Genomic DNA, 17,985 nt, shown 5'->3' with positions numbered 1-17,985 from the left:
TGACATTATGCGACAAAAATACTACAAGATTGAGGTGAAAATTAGTTAAAATGGTTTTTAGTTCGATTTATAATTAAAGAAAACAAAACGGCGAAACATGCATTTTCTTCGAGATTTCGACTTAGGCCCTTCTTCTCATATGGCATATAAAGGCTAAACTTACATTTTTTGACAGAACCGGGCGTACGGTTATTATTCACAAAATTATTCTTTAAACGGCGGTTCTATTATATAAATGATAAGCAATATCTACTATGATCATGTCTACTCGATAGTTGTTGCACATAAACATTCGAATATTTCGATATTTTCATGAAATTCGAAGAAAAGATGCACGCGCCCTATCATTTACATTGGGTTTCTATGCGCCCATTTGCTGAGCCCTATTAAAAAGTATACTGTCAAGCTCGCCCATTTACCCAGCCCTACCCAGCAAAACAGAGTCAGTTTAGCCCTTTTACCGCGCCCTTATGAAAATTATGTACACCGTTTAGCCCTTCCGCAAATGGTGGTTGCTGAAGGGCGAAATCACGACTGGGATGTAAATTGGGCGTAAGCATTTTTTTAGTTTCTACCCACTAAAAGCACATAGGAATTAAATTCTTTGTTATATTGTCATAAGGTTTAACTATAGATGCTTCCGGAAAAACATGGTCATAAAGTAATTTATACCTACAATAAAAACTACATTTAGAAAAGCATCGCCGTATATTGAAACTGATTTTTCTCCATTTGAGTACATTGCGACTATAGCCCTATTGAAAGATCTGTGTCGATATATTCATTGTTAGTGTTCGGCTGACAGTACGAATGCACCTCGAATTGCTATGGTATATAAACGAACCTTAGTGAAGCGAATGTAATATTGAATTAAACGTACTTACCAGAGCTATCTAGTAAAATATTTATTCTATTTACAAGCATATAAAACAACTTTTAATTAATTCATATTAGAAAATAACTACGTTTTTTTTTCAACCATTAATGTATAAAAATTTACATAATTTTTCTTGTTGAATACCAATATTGAGGTGGGTAATATTTTCCCCCTTTTCTAGTTCAGAAAAGTACCCAATTTGTGACAGCTCGAATAGAATATGAAACTGGGTACTTTCGGTACCCATTATAATGAGTATTTTATTTTAACCGTATCACTATGTTTCACACCATGTTCTCAAGATGTTTGCTTAACATCTTATAAAATAATAATTTTCCTTCGTTATCATCAAATTAAAAGGTGATATGTTGCTAAAAGTTATTTTCTAACCAAAGCTTACAGCTTATATCGACTATGGCAGAACAAAATGAAATCAGCAACACTTTGCTTCTAGCGCGATCTGTGAACGTTTTCAACGTAGAATCGCCAATTCGACGAGTTTTGATTCGAAACAATAATTCGATCGTGAACCGACAAATGGGCGAAACTAACAAATGTACACAAACAGAGATTTGATTAATATCTGAAAGAGGAGTAAAAATACTTTATAAACAATATAAAAACTCATTTATAAATATTTCACACTTCATGAAAATCAATAAAAATCAAAACGGCGGATCCGACTTTCAACTGTAAACAAAAAGCCAGGCGGGTTACGCCTCTGCATTTCTAAGGTAGTGTATACAGGCGAAATTGACAGCATCATTGTTTACAAGGTCCCTAAACAGAATCGCCCTAAACAAAAACCAAGTGCTTGTTACGTCCAGGGGGAATAACAAATTTTCCCCTCCAGCGAGCACGGCGAAAGCCACATTTGATTTTTGTTTTTTGGCGACACTGCAGGGCGAAATTGAGAGTCGTCAAAACAAGAGGGCGACTCAAAAATGGCCTAATCAACATTTCATAACAACACTCGGCGAAATAATCTGTTTTCAATTTTATCAACGAAAACGTTATTATATAAAACATTTTATTTATGTTTCCGAAAACTAGTATTGGTTCAAAGTGTTTCAATACATTTGAAAGCGCAGTACGCAAACACTGTTAAAATACGATTTAATTTTCTGAACCGAATTTTCAAAGTTATTTTTCTCGATTCGATATTATTGCGACTTCGGCCCTTTGGTCGATTCATGATCGAATTGATGCCCACCTCAATATCGCCAGCTGGGCGCCGATTTGACGCTACAGAATGAACTTTGTTTACATTCGACGTATTTTGATTCCAGTTAACAACATCCAACTAGTTTGAGTCAACAGTATCAGGCATCCAGTCATATAAACAAGGATATTAAAAAAAATACAAACAGGGCATGATATGTAGCAAACTTTAAAGTTTAAATAAATTTATCTTGAATATTTCAGGAATTTGTCTGAAGACGATGAACAGTGACAATCTGGAGCAACAAGATTTGAAACCCGAAGCGGTGAGATTTACAGCAGAAAAAACATTTTAATTGTAATTTATTGGATTACGATACCCTATGCTATATTTCTACTTAGTGGCGAACAATTTTGGTGAAAACTATTTTCCAACATTAAGGAGAAATTTTTTTTTTTTTTTTTTTTTTATTTCAATTATAGAGGTTTTAACCTTAAGGTCATTCGCCTCTTCGGGTTAGAAAAATCTCTTATGAGAAATTTCTAACCCTATGTGCGGGGTCGGGACTCGAACCCAGGTGCGCCGCGTACAAGGCAATCGATTTACCAACTACGCTACGCCCACCCCTATTAAGGAGAAAATCTTTGCGCGTGAAGAGTACAAAACCTATAACTAAATTAATTATTAAATTTGCGTTTCGGCTTCGTCTCGTCAGAATCCGACACTATCTTAGTGACAGGACTATGCTAGCGCTAATTCGATATTTTTTGTTTTCAGATAAAGATAGAGGAAAACGAGGCAGTCGAAGCAGCATTATGCGTGAAATCTAAACATTCTGAAACAGGAACTATATATAAAGAAACAAACGTGGAAATAAACAATACAGTGTTTGTTTCAAAAAGCGGACGGTCTCATCAATGTGATATTTGCGGCAGAGAATTTTCTTTCAGTAGCGAACTCAAACGTCACAGATTCATACACACGGAAGAAAAACCATTCCACTGCAAAGTGTGTGACTTGGGATTCTGTAAGACTACAGGGCTTAAAAAGCATATGCTCGGTCATGACGAAAGTAGACCGTATAAATGTAATTTTTGCAGTCTAAAATTTCTAAAGCCTAGCCATGTCTCGAGTCATCACAGGATGAAGCATCGAGATGAAAGTTCGTCTGAATTGAATCTTGGTTCGTACGTTTGCGATGCTCGTGGCAAGAACTTTGACCAACTTGTGATTCGTAAACATCATCTAACTAACCATTCGGATGAGAAACTCACGCATGAAAAGCCTTACCAGTGTAAGGCATGCGGAAAAGCATTCCAGAAGCGCAATAATCTCACGCAACATGAGTTTATCCACACTGGCGAGAAACCCCACCGCTGCGAAGTATGTGGAAAGCGATTTGGTTTACGCACAAACCTTAATGCCCACATGCTAATTCATACAAACGAAACTCCACACAACTGTGATGTATGTGGGAAAGGATTCAATTTGCGCAAGTACCTCACTATGCACAGACTAACTCACATAAACGAGAAACCACTCAAATGTGAAATATGTGAAAAACGTTTCCACTTGCCCAGAAAACTTAGTCAACATATACAAACTCACACAGGCTACAAACCATACAAATGTGAAATGTGTAGTAAAGAATTTTACCAACGTAGCAGCCTTGCAGAACACGTACGGATACACTCGGTTGAAAAACTTCACGAATGTGAAATCTGCGGAAAAAGGTTTCGTGTGCGAAGTTACCTCACAGCTCACGTGCGAATTCACACGAATGAATGGTCTCATTCATGTGTCGTGTGTGGAGCAGGATTTCACAAACGTTGCAACCTCGAAAAGCACAAACAGGTACATACGGCAGAGAAGCTTCTCTAACTCTAATCAAGAACCAATAAAAACCTTTGCAAGCGCGTTTACATTGTATACGCTATAATTTGATTAGATAGATGTTGAGAAATATGGCGTACTAGATTTAAATATATTGAAACCAGCCCGGGGACAACTTGACAGCTCCCATATATTGAACTCATAAGCAAATTTTGTGGTGATTTGGTGATGTCATGGCGGCTCGAATGGAGCAAAATTTGAAAAAGGCGCATCCCATTTACTATTTTCCATATCTAAAAAATAATCAATTTAAGCATTTCTTTCATCAAATTTATTTCGCTGTTCACATTAGAAACTGCCCTCATTCCCCCATACTTAAACAGAAACATAGATTCCATTTGGAATTTAAAAAATCCGAAAGAAAATAAATCGATTTTCGGAAATACAAGAAGATGACTTTCAAAATCAAGCCACTACCACTTATATTGGAATTTCCGAAAATCTTCCGAAACTAATCAACATCTCCTAAGGCATCCTCCGGTAGAGCCGAGGAAAATGCCAGAATAATTCTGAAGGGATCCATACCAAAACCATCGCAACATCTTCCGGACAGAGTTATTGCAAAAGTCGAACAAAACTCTGGCCGAATTCGAACAAAATTGTACATTCCTGGCAGCATTCTTGCTGAAACCGAGCACTACTGGTTTGATGCCAGAATTCTGATAAAAGCACACAAATTTTATTCAAAACCAATTTTGCTAAATGCGTAGAAAAACCTACATATATTGTTTATTCTCCCAATCAAAATGCTAGAATTCTTGACGTTCTTAATGAACTTGAAACAAGATGTCGCAGGTTCACGAATTGTTAAGCTTGGTGATTTACTTTCATTGGCCAAAAAGTTTTTCATTTATTTTTCATTTATAACACCAATGATTTACCGATTACAAACTTCACACAACAAGAAAACCAAAACATTTTTAGGAAGGAAGAGAGCCGGTTGCTAAAAACAACACCTTCCAACTAAATCTATAATAAGATTTATGTAACTTTGCTGACGGCTTCCAATCAGGGATAAATTTATTCTCTAATAATATTTTTCTTTATCCACATTTTGGAATACGCTTTTTCTAAATGTTGTTCTAGCCGCATTGACGGCGTTCATAACACACGTAACGAAACACGCTTTTCTCTTGAAACTTTTTTGTGTCGTTGTTCGTGGTAGTCGTACAAAAAAGGCATACTAGCGCCACCATCAAATCGGTGGTACATATATGAAACAAGCACTATCTGTCAAGTTGTCCCCGGGCTGATTGAAACTGATTCAAATTTAAGGATTGGTCTAACGAAAAAAACGATCAAAATAGCCTGAATAGGTAGCAGGCATCGAATGCATTGAGGCTTTCAAGGAGTTTGTTAGCATTAGGTTCTTTACTGGCACAGTTAACCTCACTTTTATTAACAGTTCACTTGTACTGTTTGCATGGACTTAGAAAAATTTGTGGACAGCTAGATTCGCTCGAAGAAAATCGTAAAGAATTTTTCTAAGCCCATGTAAACAGTACAAGCGAACTGTCAAAAATGAACACACGGTTAAATAAAACAACCTGCAGAATAAGTTCTTTTAACGTACTTTTGAGTTGTGCGTCGCTTTCGCACTTATTAGTGTTGTCAAAAACAAAAAGAGAGATTCGACTCAGTCGAGGTCTTCCGTGGAGGAAGGTACTTTTGAGTTGTTTGGGGTGAACTCAAAATTAGGTAAATTCAACTTAAATTTGAGTATAAAAAACCTATCAATGAGTTGTAATTTTTGCCGTGGTTAAATGGAAACTACCTTCAACACGGTTTACCTAATTTTAAGTTCCCCCACGATACCACGAGATTGAGTCAAAGGAACTCAATTTTAGGTAGTTTTTCGTTTCCGTGCACTCAGTTGATTTGTGACGTCAGCCTAAAGTATTCAATAGCGGGCCCATATTATTGGCTCGAATCAAAACTCGTCGAAATGTTAATTGACGATAGGTTCATCCGGAGTGTTCATTTGTGTTTACATTTTGCTAGCGTTGCCAATTTTATTTTGTGTCCACCACCCAATGTGGCTACGCCACATCGCTTTTGCGCGTGCTGTCCGAATTCGCTACCGCTCAGTCGGACTTTAACTAGGGATAGCCCCTATGTTTGAGTAAGCCGGGCAAACTAGTGGATCACATCGAAATGGTACCCCTTAAACATTCTAACTAGAACCGGTTGTGTCACCGCAACCGGAATGCGAATTAAAACCTGCCAGCATTCCGGCTGAGCTTAACTGGGAAGTTTAGTAAAATTTAATCTGGAAATAAAAATTTTCTAGCAACGCTCCAGAACCCCGTTGAATTCTAACGATTTCATCACCTGGGCGCCAGGTTGACGATATGAAATGAACTTTGTTTACTTTCGACAAGTTTTGATTCGAGCCAAAAACATCCAGCCGGCTGGATGTTGTTGGCTCGAATCAAAACTTGTCGAAAGTAAACAAAATTCATTTCATATCGTCAACCTGGCGCCCAGGTGGTGAAATCAACGGGGTGCTGGAGCGTTGCCAAAAAAAATTATTTCCAGTTTAAATTTTACTAAACTTCCCAGTTTAACTCAGCCGGAATGCTGCTGGATCTAATTCATATTCCGGCTCCGGTGACACAACCGATTCAAGTTAGAATGTTTAAGGGGTACCATTTCTATGCGGCTTAGCCGCATAACCGAGGCCCGGGCGAGGTGGCCACTGACCCGCCGTCGGAAGCAAGCGAACCTGTGATCCACTCGTTTGCCCGGCTTACTCAAACATAGGGGCTATCCCTAGTTTAAGTCCGACTGAGCGGTAGCGAAGTCGGACAGCACGCGCAAAAGCGATGTGGCGTAGCCACATTGGGTGCTGGACACAAAATAAAATTGGCAACGCTAGCAAAAGGTAAACACAAATGAACACTCCGGATGAACCTATCGTCAATTGACATTTCGACGAGTTTTGATTCGAGCCAATAATATGGGCCCATATTATTGGTTCGAATCAGAACTCGTCGAAATGTCAATTGACGATAGGTTCATCCGGAGTGTTCATTTGTGTTTACATTTTGCTAGCGTTGCCAATTTTATTTTGTTTCCACCACCCAATGTAGCTTCAATTAGGGATAGCCCCTACGTTTGAGTAAGCCGGGCAAAAAAGTGGATCACAGGTTCGCTTGCTTCCGACGGCCCGGCGTTATCCGGTTATCCGGCTAAGCCGCATCGAAATGGGTCCCCTTAAACAGAGGTTCCTGAAGGGTATCAGAAGGTTACCAGAACGCAGTCATGTTCAACCGTAAATGAGCCGGAATTCCAGCTGGTTCTAATTCGTTTTCCGGCTCCAGTAAGACAACCGATTCTAACTAGAATCGGTTGTGTCACTGGAGCCGGATTACGAATTAGAACCAGCCAGCGTTCCGGCTGAGCTTGACTGGGAGGTTTCCTATAATTTAATCTGGGAAAGCGGAGCGTTGCCAGAAAATTTTTATTTCCAGGTTAAATTTTACTAAACTTCCCAGTTAAGCTCAGCCGGAATGCTGGCTGATTCTAATTCATATTCCGGCTCCGGTGACATAACCGATTCTAGTTAAAATGTTCAAGGGGTACCATTTCGATGTGGCTTAGCCGCATAACCGAGGCCTAGGAACCGAAGCGGCGTAAAGTCGCTGAGGATCCGCTGGGCGAGGTGGCCGACCCGCCTTTGGAAGCAAGCGAACCTGTGATCCACTCGTTTGCCTGGCTTACTCAAACATAGGGGCTATCCCTAGTTTAAGTCCGACTGAGCGGTAGCGAAGTAGCACGCGCAAAAGCGATGTGGCGTAGCCACATTGGGTGCTGGACACAAAATAACCCTTAAAGGCGCAAAGCAATTATTTTTCAAATTTTCTGAAAATTGTCTAACAGTTTCAATACGTTACAATGATAATTTTGAGATGGTTTTCGCAATGTTGTTTTAAAACAACATTGCGCATTTAAGGGATAAAATTGGCAACGCTAGCAAAGTGTGAACACAAAGGAACACTCCGGATGAACCTATCGTCAATTGACATTTCGACAAGTTTTGATTCGAGCTAATAATATGGGCCCCCTCCTTTTGTCAATTGACATTTCGACGAGTTTAGTTTCGACACATTCGAACGCTTTCATGTGCTTTTTATATAATTTATTTTGTAATATTCTATCTTTAATTATATTGTAACTGTTCGTGGTGTACTTATATATTTTTTTATATGTTTTTTCCTCATTATTCGAAGCAATTTGTTGAATTTTATGGTAGACATTGTCGCAGTGAGATCAGTTCAGTAAAACATATTTCGACATAAGTATCACCAGTAAAAATGGAACTTTCCAAGAATAATTTCATGCAGCAGCGGTTTAATCGTAAGTTGAAATTTGCTCCAAAATATTCTCAAAACAAATCTAAACCTACAACAGGACAAAGACATGAGATTGAATCGTTCGTGGTACGCATTTATCGACACAATCTGATCAAAGACGGTGGTATCATCAAGCGAAAGTTGCGAGAGAAATTGTTCGAGGAAATCAAGTTGCGTCGGATTACCCGCATCAAAATGGACGAATTAGGTTGGGTGTTGATGAATCATGATTTGATCACGCGTAACGGTCGGTCGCAAAAGGACGTCCAGGAGTCCCAGCAGCAGAATAATCAGTTCAAGTTTAACATGGAGCGACTAAGGGAGCTTCTGGAAAAACATGAACAGCGAAGTCATGACGGTAAATTGTGATATAGCCATAAGTTATTTCTAGAATTGCACATAGCAAAACATTTTCAGAATTTAAAGCAAAAAAACAGGTCAAGGAGGAGCTTTCGAAAGAGGCGTTACTTCACAACGAAAAAGTTCTGAAAGAGATCCATGAATTAATTGAAGCGAAGTGTCCGCTAGCCTCGATCCAACATGTGACAACGGTTGAACGATTGATGAAGCATAATTTTGAACCATCGTTACGCAACTGTTTCGTATGCCGCGAAAGTTTTCGATTTGCGGAAGGGTATTCCCAGCATTTTGATTCGGTCCATGGGATGAATTTTAAAATCGAGGCGACCGAGGATTGCTTTAAAACAGGACAGAAGTTCGAAGTTTCGCATCACTACGACGCACTGAACCCAGTAACGCTGTTTACAATTCGTAACACTTATCATACGGCTTTGCATGTAGAATGCATATATTTATATCACACTACTAAACAGTTAATGCCGGTAAACCGGGATGTTTGGCCAATCACCATCAATCCGGATGATACGTACAAATTCTCTATCACGAGCGGGATGTTTCTAGTGACCGGACATAATTACACTATTTTGATGCATTTCAATCGAATCCTAGAATATGTAGAACAGTACCATTTCCGAGTGTCGAAGGAACCGGTTGAACTGAAGGTCCAGCATGATCCAATCGTACTTGGCAAGCTAGCAGAATATCCTCCCCCGCCGGAGCTGGCTGCAGTTTATAAAAACAACTTTCAATTAGTGGATACATACTTGCCGAAGGAACGCAAATTTTGTGAACAAATCCAGTATATTTCGCGTTCAACAGTCTGATCAGAGGAAATGAATATGCTTCTTTTTTCAGATCCTATCTACAAGCCGATAAAGAAAACCGCCTTAACTCAAGTAACTACGTACAGATGTTACAAATTATGAACAATATTGAAGACTACAACGTGCAATATGAGCTTTCCCGCTATGACATGAGCAACGTTTTGTTGGCATATGGAGGACAAAAACGATTCTACAGTCTACAAGTAATTAACGCTTTGTATTTCCCATTGCATTCATTTAGTGAAAATATTTATTTGTTCAGCTTAATCAGTTCAGCATTGCTCCCAGATCGCTCGTGGAAGGGGATTACGTAGAACTGTCTTACACACGACCCAATAAGTCGCTGAAAACAGTAGTTGGAGTTATTTCTCAAATTTGTGCTAATAAGGTGCTGTTCGAAACGGAGGAACCACTCAAGAACGACATAAAATGGTGCATGAAATTCAACCCAAACCGTACTCCCATTCGGATGGAATATCAAGCCCTGGAAATTATCAAACGGCACGAATTGAGTTCGTTTTTCTTTCCATCTAGACCAGCACCCAAATTTTCGCAGTTTACCAGGTGCGTATTGCAAGACGAATTGGATTGTTTTTTGAAAGAATGTTTTTTTTTTTCAAGGGAACAATTTGAATGGTTCAACGAGAATATCCAATCCAACGAGGAGCAACAGACTGCTGTTGTAAACATCATTAACGAAACTGCTCGACCCGCTCCGTATATTTTGTTTGGTCCTCCTGGTACGGGTAAAACCTCGACGCTTGTTGAGGCGATTGCTCAAATTTGGAAGCTTAAACCGGACGTCTTTGTACTTGTGACAGCTTCCTCAAATTTCGCCTGCAATGAACTAACCGAACGGTTGCTACGTTTTATTCCTAAGGGTGATATTTTTAGATTCTTCTCTAAACACGCGGAGCGCTTGATGGCCGACATGAGCTACGAATTGATCGAGTGTTCCAATCTTAACACAGGATCATATAGACTACCTTCGAAGACAGAGTTGTACAATAAGCGAATTGTGATTAGTACTTTAACATCGGCTGGAAAATTAGTTCAGGCCAAAATTAAACCAGGACATTTTGGTTATGTATTCATTGATGAGTGCGGAAGTGCGACGGAGGCTTCTGCACTGATTCCAATCGCCGGTGTGATCACAACCAAAGAAACTGTTAGTGGTTCCATCGTTCTGTCGGGTGATCCTTTGCAGTTGGGTCCGATCACACGTTCAGAGTTTGCTGGCGAAATGGGTTTAAAAATTTCAATGCTGGAACGTCTTATGGCACTTGATATATACAAGAAAGACCCCCAATCGAACGTCTACAATTCTTCTTTAATTACTAAACTTTTGAACAATTATCGTTCTCATGAAGCTATACTTCACTTTTCGAACAAAATGTTCTACCAGAACGAACTGAAACCTAATGCGACATCCCAAAATACTGATTGGGCCTTGAATTGGTCAGAGCTACCGTCGGCCACGCTTCCTATCATTTTCGAGTCGACCATGGGTAAATTGGACCGTGAGCAAAACTCCACCAGCTACTTCAACCGAAAGGAGATCGAACTAGTTGATTTTTACTTGGCTAAAATGCTTGCCAACAGAGTAAATGATCGTGTCGTGACACAGAAGGACATCGGCATCGTTAGTCCGTACAAAAAGCAGTGCATAAAGTTGAAGCAGATGTGTCAACGGCACGGTTGGAACGAAATAGATGTTGGATCGGTGGAAGCATTTCAGGGTCGGGAGAAGCCTGTTATGATACTGACAACGGTGCGATCTGGAACGAGTGGGGTGGGCTTCTTAAGCAACGTTAAGCGTCTCAATGTTGCACTAACTAGGGCGAAGGCGCTTATGATTGTAATTGGCAATCCGGAAACACTGCAGCAGGACCCCAATTGGTACGAATTTATTCGCTATTGCTACCACCAGAACGCAATCCGTGGGGTGAAGTTCGAGCTTGACGAAGAGCGCCACGCGGTTTGTGAGGTCGCCGCTAAGGACGACTATTTAGTTCAGATTCAGCAGAAACTGGATACGATTATTAGGGATATGAGCAAAATTAAGATGTAAGTTTGATACCAGTTGGTGCTGTAATCAGTTTTTTAATGTTAATTTTCGTAATGGTTTTAAACCTGTTGTATTGAATACAATTGTTGTTTTTGTCAAAAGATTCGTCGAGTTTTTTTAATCCTCTATTGTTTTTATGCTTGTCCCTTTAATTACTGTACTATCATTTTTTACTTAGAATTTTTGGAATCTCATGCTGTATATGGTCCAAGCGGAAGCGGAACACCGTCAGCGATTCTTCGTCCACTGGTAACCGCTGCTGACAAGGCGCTGGAGGTAGGCAAAGGTACGGCTGGACGGTCGATGTGCCCATAGTGAGCCGCTTCTCCAGTGAATAAACAAGCGGAGAAATGCTTGGGCTTTGGCCATTGTTTATCAGCAGCTTCGAGTGTACGAGTGCAGCCTGGGTTCTCAAACCTCGAGAATTTGAAGCGTTTGCAGGACTGTTTACAGGGCGACCCACTTAAGGCGGTCAGGAGTCGGCTAGTGCATGTAATCAGCGATATTCGGAATCTGTTCGGAAAACCGGAGAATCAGCTCAGAACGTTGCTGTCGAAGGTGAGGAACGCGCCGTCACCGAAAGCTGATCGATTGGAGACGTTTATCAGCTTTTGGATAACGATGAATCAGTTATGCGACCATTTTGAAGCGTCAGGACTCTGCGGTGCAAGAGTTAGTTGACAAGTTGCCACCGAGCTACAAACTGGATTGGGTCCGGTATAAGCGCGGGAAGGTGAATGGCCCGTTGTGGATGTTCACGAATTTCACTAATGAAATCGTTTCGGATGTCTTGGAGGTGACGGAGTTCTCGACGTTGTCGCTAAACGAGCGCGAGCCTCCGCGTACGGGAAAGGGAAATTCCCAAAAGGTGATGTTCGTCCATCTTCTTGACGCTGACCTGATTTCTGATTCGATGCTTGATGCAAAACTGTCGTCGAGGCCCCTTTTGCATCGAGTGGAGGAATCGGTGCGGTAGAGTGCAATGCTACCGAAAAAGCAGATAACACTCGAACGGTATCAGAGTTGGGGCTGCCGAAGCAGAACGTACGATTCGCAGATGTGGTGAAAAAATAGTCCCGTCTAGCTGGCGTTCCAGTGAAAGATTACCAATTGGGAAAACCGAGAATCCTACTCGGCTTAGACAACGTCCACTTATTTGCGCCGTTGGAGTCACGGGTCGGTAAGCCGAACAAACCGATTGCCGTGCGGTCGAAGATTGGCTGGACAGTGTATGGCTCGGAAAGCCGAAGACCGAGGGCGCACATTTACCTTCGATCGTTCCAGTAACCATTCAAGATCTCCATGACATGATGCGAGAACAATACATGCTAGATGCGACAGTAATTGCGACTTTCACTGTACCGGATCCCGTGAAGGAGAGAAGAGCTCGAGAGATGCTTGAGACGACGACGAAACGAGTGGGTGATCGCTTCGAATCGGGTTGCTGTGGCATGAAGACGCACGACGATTCCCTGACAGCTATGCGATGGCTGTACGCCGGATGAAAGCTCTGGACCGTAATCTGGACAGGAATTCAGACTTGAAGAAAAACGTGTGCCAGCAGATCGAGGACTATCAAGTCAAACACTACGCGCACAAGGCGAGTGATGCCGAATTGAAGGGTACGCTACAAACCGCTGTGTGGTATCTACCGCTGACTATAGTGGTTAATCCGAAGAAGCCGGGTAAGGTGAACGGAGTTTCTCTTAACTCAGATCTACTCAAAGGTCCGGAAATGTTAGTTCTACTTCCCAGAGTAATCTGCAATTTCCGGGAACGGCCAGTAGCATTTGGTGGTGACATTCGAGAAATGTATCATCAGATCCGGATCAGACCTGAGGATAGGCAAGAGCAACGAAGTGGTTGCGGTGAACCAACATTCTCGCGAAAATGCCGGTATTTAATCTACCTCGAAGCTATTTCGAACGGAGTTCAGATGAGGTCGAAGAAGTCTAGCTCCACACCTTTGCTGATAACAGCAAGACAGTGTACGGATGCGTCGCATACTTCCGTGCAATCGTGCGGGGTAAGGTAGTGTGTTCACTAGTGATGAATCGGGCGAAGGTAGCACTGTTGAAGCAACTGTCGATTCCGCGCCAAGAACTCCTGGCAGCGGCAAGGCTAGCACGAACGATTAAGGAAAATCACAACTTCACAATCAGTTCCGACGAGATTGAATGTGGCGGATCTGGTAACCAAATGGGGTAAAGATCTGGAGATACACCCCATAAGCCCGTGGGTTCGTGTGTAACAATTTTTGTATGACTGTGTGGACCGAAGAGAGAATTACCTCTAGCTAACATTACGGAGGAACTTCGTGTTCACTTGATGCCGCACGATGTGAAAGTTGCAAGGCTATCATGAATGTCAATCGCTTTTCTAAGTGGACAGTGCTGGTGAGGACGATGGCGTGCGTAATCCGGTTCGCTTCGAACTGTAGACGAAAGAGCAAAAGAGGCAATTGAGACGCTAAGCGCAACTAGCAGACAGCAGAATGCTACAACCGAGTACAGCTACGTCAGGACGTGTAGCGTTACAGCAAAGCGAGTACAAAAATGCGGAACTGTGGCTGATGAATATGGCACAGGCGGAATGTTTTATCGATGAGTTGAAGGTACTGGTCAGGAATAAGAATCAACCGGTGAGCCAATGGCTGACGATCGAGAAGTTCAGTTCGCTCTATAAACTTATTCCGTTGATTGACGCAAATGGACTGATTCGAATGGAGGGCAGGGCTGTGAAAGCAGAGTTGCTGTCATTCGATCTATGTTTTCAAACGATCCTTCCACATCAGCATAGAATTATGCTGCTGATTGTTCAGCATTACCACAAGAGCGGTCACGGGTATCGACAGGCTGCGAAGAACCAGCTGAAACAGCTGTTCTACATTCCGCAGATTGGTGCAGTAGTGCGGAAGGTGTTGTCGTCTTGCGTACGGTGTATGATCCATCGAAGTCGGCCTCAAGTTCCACGAATGGCTCCGCTACCAGTGCAGCAGCTTAAACCGAATCTTCGCCCCGACGAACTTCCTAGAGGCCAGTAAAGAATTGGTGGGAGTTGTCCGAGAAATCGGAGAAGATTGTGCGGATCAGCTGACTAGCGCGAGAACGAAGTGGTCGTTCAACCCTCCGTGGCTCCACACATGGGAGCATCTCGTTCGGTAGGTTAGGGAGGCTTCGTGGCGCTTGATGATGGGTGACGGTTGACGGACGAGATTCTGCAGATGGTAGTTGTTGAAGCGGAAGATGTGATAAACTCTTGTCCGCTAACGTACGTGTCTCAACAGTCTGACGAAGCGGTGGTACTCACTCCAAAACACTTTTTGCAGGGATTCTCTCCAAATCAGCCTAGCGTGAAGCGTCCCCCGCCTTATCCAGTAGTAGCACTTCGAGCAGTTTGTGGGAACGTTGGGTCAAAGAGTACGTTCCTTCGCTGAACCAGAGGACGAAGTGGTTCGGTAAGTCGAGTTAAGAGTAGGAGACTTGGTTTACGTGGTAGAAGGTAGCAAGCGGAAGTGCTCGATCCTCAGGGTGATAGAGGAGGTAATCGTGTCAGTGGTGATGCAGAATACAACCCAAACGGATTACAATTTTCAACAAAAATCCATATGAGACTCTTATGCTTTAATTAAAACTTACCTGTATTCCTACCAATTTTAATTTTTTAACAATACATTGACGCAAAAGGGGGTCGGGTCAAAATAAGCGTTCTTTGATACGATTTCTTTTTTTATATTTCTTACAAATCAAATATTGGATTGATTTTCGATAAGTACCTACAATATCTTAATACTACATGAATCATTTAAGCAAAATCGCTTTCTTCCTTTGTGAAAGCCATTTTAGCTTTTGGTTTTCTCAGCTCAAATTTGGTTCCAACAAAGCCATTATTTTTGAAAATGTATCGCAACAATTGATACCAATTGGGGTCGCGCTGTAGTGTATCTGAATTGCCGACTATAATCATCAAAGCCCGGGCACGTGTAATTGCAACGTTGAGTCGTTTAGTGTTGGATAGGAAGCCCACGTGCTGTTTGTTGGAACGCACCGTCGACAGGATTATGATCTGCTTTTCACGACCCTGATATTGTTCAGCCGATCCGATCTCGATGTTTGTCCACCCTTCCTTGATGCAGAGTTGTTTTAAGTGAGAAACCTGAAAGATTAATTTTTTAACAAATTTACACAAAAATAGAAATCACAGTATGTAAATGACAGAAATGACAGAACTATTGCCATGTAAAACATAGTAAAGCGGCAAAAATGATAATATTATCTTCATATAGTTAAGTGGATACTATCATTCCTGTCATGTTACTATGTCTTTAGAATAATTCCAACTTTACCATACGTATGGCACTATTAAAACCTCTATTACTATGGATTTCACCTGCTACTCCAGTATTCTTAAATTTACCGCATATTTGTATTGTATTTGTATTTGTTAAATTTATTTTTCTAATATTTAATGCCTCGATGAAATTTCCCAAAAATAGTGTGATCGAATTCGTCTTCTAAATCCAGATGCGGTGAGGTTAAAATCAAATAGTTCGGAGAAATCGTTCAACAAGCATAACTCTTTGGCGAAGAGTACGCGATGGCGTATAGAGGTGCATTTGTGCTAGTGGGTCAGGAACGTCGTATTCACCCAGCAGTATTTTGGCCACAAACATGCGATGTCATTCTCCTTTCAGCAAGGGTGTGCCAGCCTAACATACGACAGCGGTCTTCATACGACGGCAGGTTTTGCAGATCACTCCATGGCAAGAAACGCAGAGCGTACCTAACAAACCGTCCCTGAACACCTTCAATCCTATTGATCCAAACAGCATGGTAAGGATACCAAACGACATTGCCATTGCATCGAACGCACTACTGAATAGTAAAGAGCTTTAAAACACAAAGGATCTTAAACATGAATCCCAGTTGTCGATTGGCCTTGTCGATTATAGTAGAGAAGTGATGATGGTAAGTTAGCTTATAATCCAGTATTATTCCAAGGTCTTTGATGTAGTCAACACGTTGTAGCTGATTTCCAGAAATATTAAAATCAAAAGGGATTGTGTTCCTAGTGCGATGAAAGCTGATGACACTGCATTCGGGAATGCATAAAACCATCCTTTTCCGAACACACCAGTTGTTGAGAGTATCCAGAACGGCTTTCAGTACCAGGCATTCGAACTGATCACGAATTACGTAATATAGTTTAACATCGTCAACGAAAAATAGTTTGCGACCAGGATTTAACCAGCAACGTGATTAATAAACAGCGAAAATAGCAGCGGTCCGAGTGTACTACCTTGAGTAACTCCAGAGCTGTTCGAAAAGCAATCAGACTGAGCAGTGCCAATACAAACAGCAACTTGACGATGAACGAGATACGATCGAAGCCACTCACAAAACTTAGTCGTGCAGCCAATTTTTTTCAGTTTGGCAATCAGGATATCGTGATTCACTTTGTCAAAGGCGAATTTCAAATCTGTATAAATCGCATCCACTTGAAGTTTTTTACACATATTATCCAAACAAAAATATAAAGAAAGGCTATGCAATCACTGAAAAAATCGACTTTTCAACCGAGGCCCGGAGGGCCGAGTGTCATATACCATTCGATTCAGTTCGTCTAGATCGGAAAATGTGTGTGCGTGTGTGTCATTTAAACTCACACAATTTTCTCAGAGATGACTGAACCGATGTCCACAAACTTAGTTTCATTTGAAAGGTATAACGCTCCCATAAGCTGCTATTGAATTTTTAGTTCTTCCGGTTCCGGAGTTACGGGTTTAAGAGTGCGGTCACACAGCAATTCCCATATAAACTGGTACAACCATGATGTCCAAATGACGTAAAACATATTAAAATGGGTTCAACATTACTCTAGTTGCGGTTTGGCCACCTATGACGGTTCATGATGCCTCCGGGGAACTCGCCAAGTTCCTAACCAAATATCACACCTATTACCCAGCGATTTTTACAAACTTGATTTCAAATGAAAGATATATTAATGCGATTGACTACTGCTGAATTTCATTCGGTTCTGACACTTGGTTCCGGATTTACAGACTGGTTAGTAAGCCTACACTGGAATTTCCTATATAAATCGGTACAATCGTAACACCGCAGAGGCTAAAAACTATTGAAATGGTCACCAAATTACTTCGATTCGCACATCTAGATCACTGATTGCCAATCAAACATTCTTTGGATATATTGTCCACTATCGACGATTCCGGAAGTCCCGGATTCCGGGCATATTCCACAATTTAAGCCACATTGGTTTTTCGGTGATGACTGAATCGATGTTCTCAAACCAAGTCTCAAATGAAAGGCAACATTTGCGATTGAGTATTGTGTTGCCACTCAGCACATCAACCCCCCACCCCACCCTTGCCATCACATCTCGCTGCTTCATCACACCTCTCCCTTTGGACCACTGTCACATCTGCA

At 41.4% G+C, this 17,985-nt stretch overlaps 2 protein-coding genes across 3 annotated transcripts; both read left to right on the top strand.

Moving 5' to 3' along the window:
* The first annotated feature begins 2,119 nt into the window (after positions 1-2,119).
* Positions 2,120-4,591, top strand: LOC131692494 (zinc finger protein 239-like). Of its 2 annotated transcripts, XM_058979577.1 has the most exons (3): positions 2,137-2,248; positions 2,303-2,364; positions 2,817-4,591. In XM_058979577.1, the coding sequence occupies exons 2-3, from the start codon at positions 2,320-2,322 to the stop codon at positions 3,918-3,920; spliced, it is 1,149 nt and encodes a 382-aa protein (XP_058835560.1). In that variant the 5' UTR covers positions 2,137-2,248; positions 2,303-2,319; the 3' UTR covers positions 3,921-4,591. The 2 variants fall into 2 exon arrangements, with proteins under 2 accessions (XP_058835559.1, XP_058835560.1); XM_058979576.1 differs by having other exon boundaries at positions 2,120-2,364; positions 2,817-4,588.
* A 3,494-nt stretch (positions 4,592-8,085) lies between these two features.
* On the top strand, positions 8,086-11,591 carry LOC131692495 (putative helicase MOV-10). Its single transcript, XM_058979578.1, has 6 exons — positions 8,086-8,291; positions 8,346-8,645; positions 8,705-9,446; positions 9,503-9,674; positions 9,734-10,035; positions 10,093-11,591. The coding sequence occupies exons 1-6, from the start codon at positions 8,249-8,251 to the stop codon at positions 11,540-11,542; spliced, it is 3,009 nt and encodes a 1,002-aa protein (XP_058835561.1). The 5' UTR covers positions 8,086-8,248; the 3' UTR covers positions 11,543-11,591.
* Positions 11,592-17,985: the final 6,394 nt, after the last annotated feature.

The sequence above is a fragment of the Topomyia yanbarensis genome, chromosome 3, assembly GCF_030247195.1.
Source record: "Topomyia yanbarensis strain Yona2022 chromosome 3, ASM3024719v1, whole genome shotgun sequence".
Taxonomy (NCBI): domain Eukaryota; kingdom Metazoa; phylum Arthropoda; class Insecta; order Diptera; family Culicidae; genus Topomyia; species Topomyia yanbarensis.
The sequence above is the reverse complement of the archived record's forward strand: the minus strand, read 5'-3'. Positions and strand labels throughout refer to the sequence as shown.

Bases quoted from the DNA above. Each gene is read 5' to 3' on its own strand.
- LOC131692494 (XM_058979577.1), top strand. From the start codon at position 2,320: ATGAACAGTGACAATCTGGAGCAACAAGATTTGAAACCCGAAGCG. The intron at 2,365-2,816 runs GTGAGATTTACA...TTTTGTTTTCAG, and splicing joins AAGATTTGAAACCCGAAGCG to ATAAAGATAGAGGAAAACGA.
- LOC131692495 (XM_058979578.1), top strand. From the start codon at position 8,249: ATGGAACTTTCCAAGAATAATTTCATGCAGCAGCGGTTTAATC. The intron at 8,646-8,704 runs GTAAATTGTGAT...AAACATTTTCAG, and splicing joins TGAACAGCGAAGTCATGACG to AATTTAAAGCAAAAAAACAG. The intron at 9,675-9,733 runs GTAATTAACGCT...TTATTTGTTCAG, and splicing joins AACGATTCTACAGTCTACAA to CTTAATCAGTTCAGCATTGC.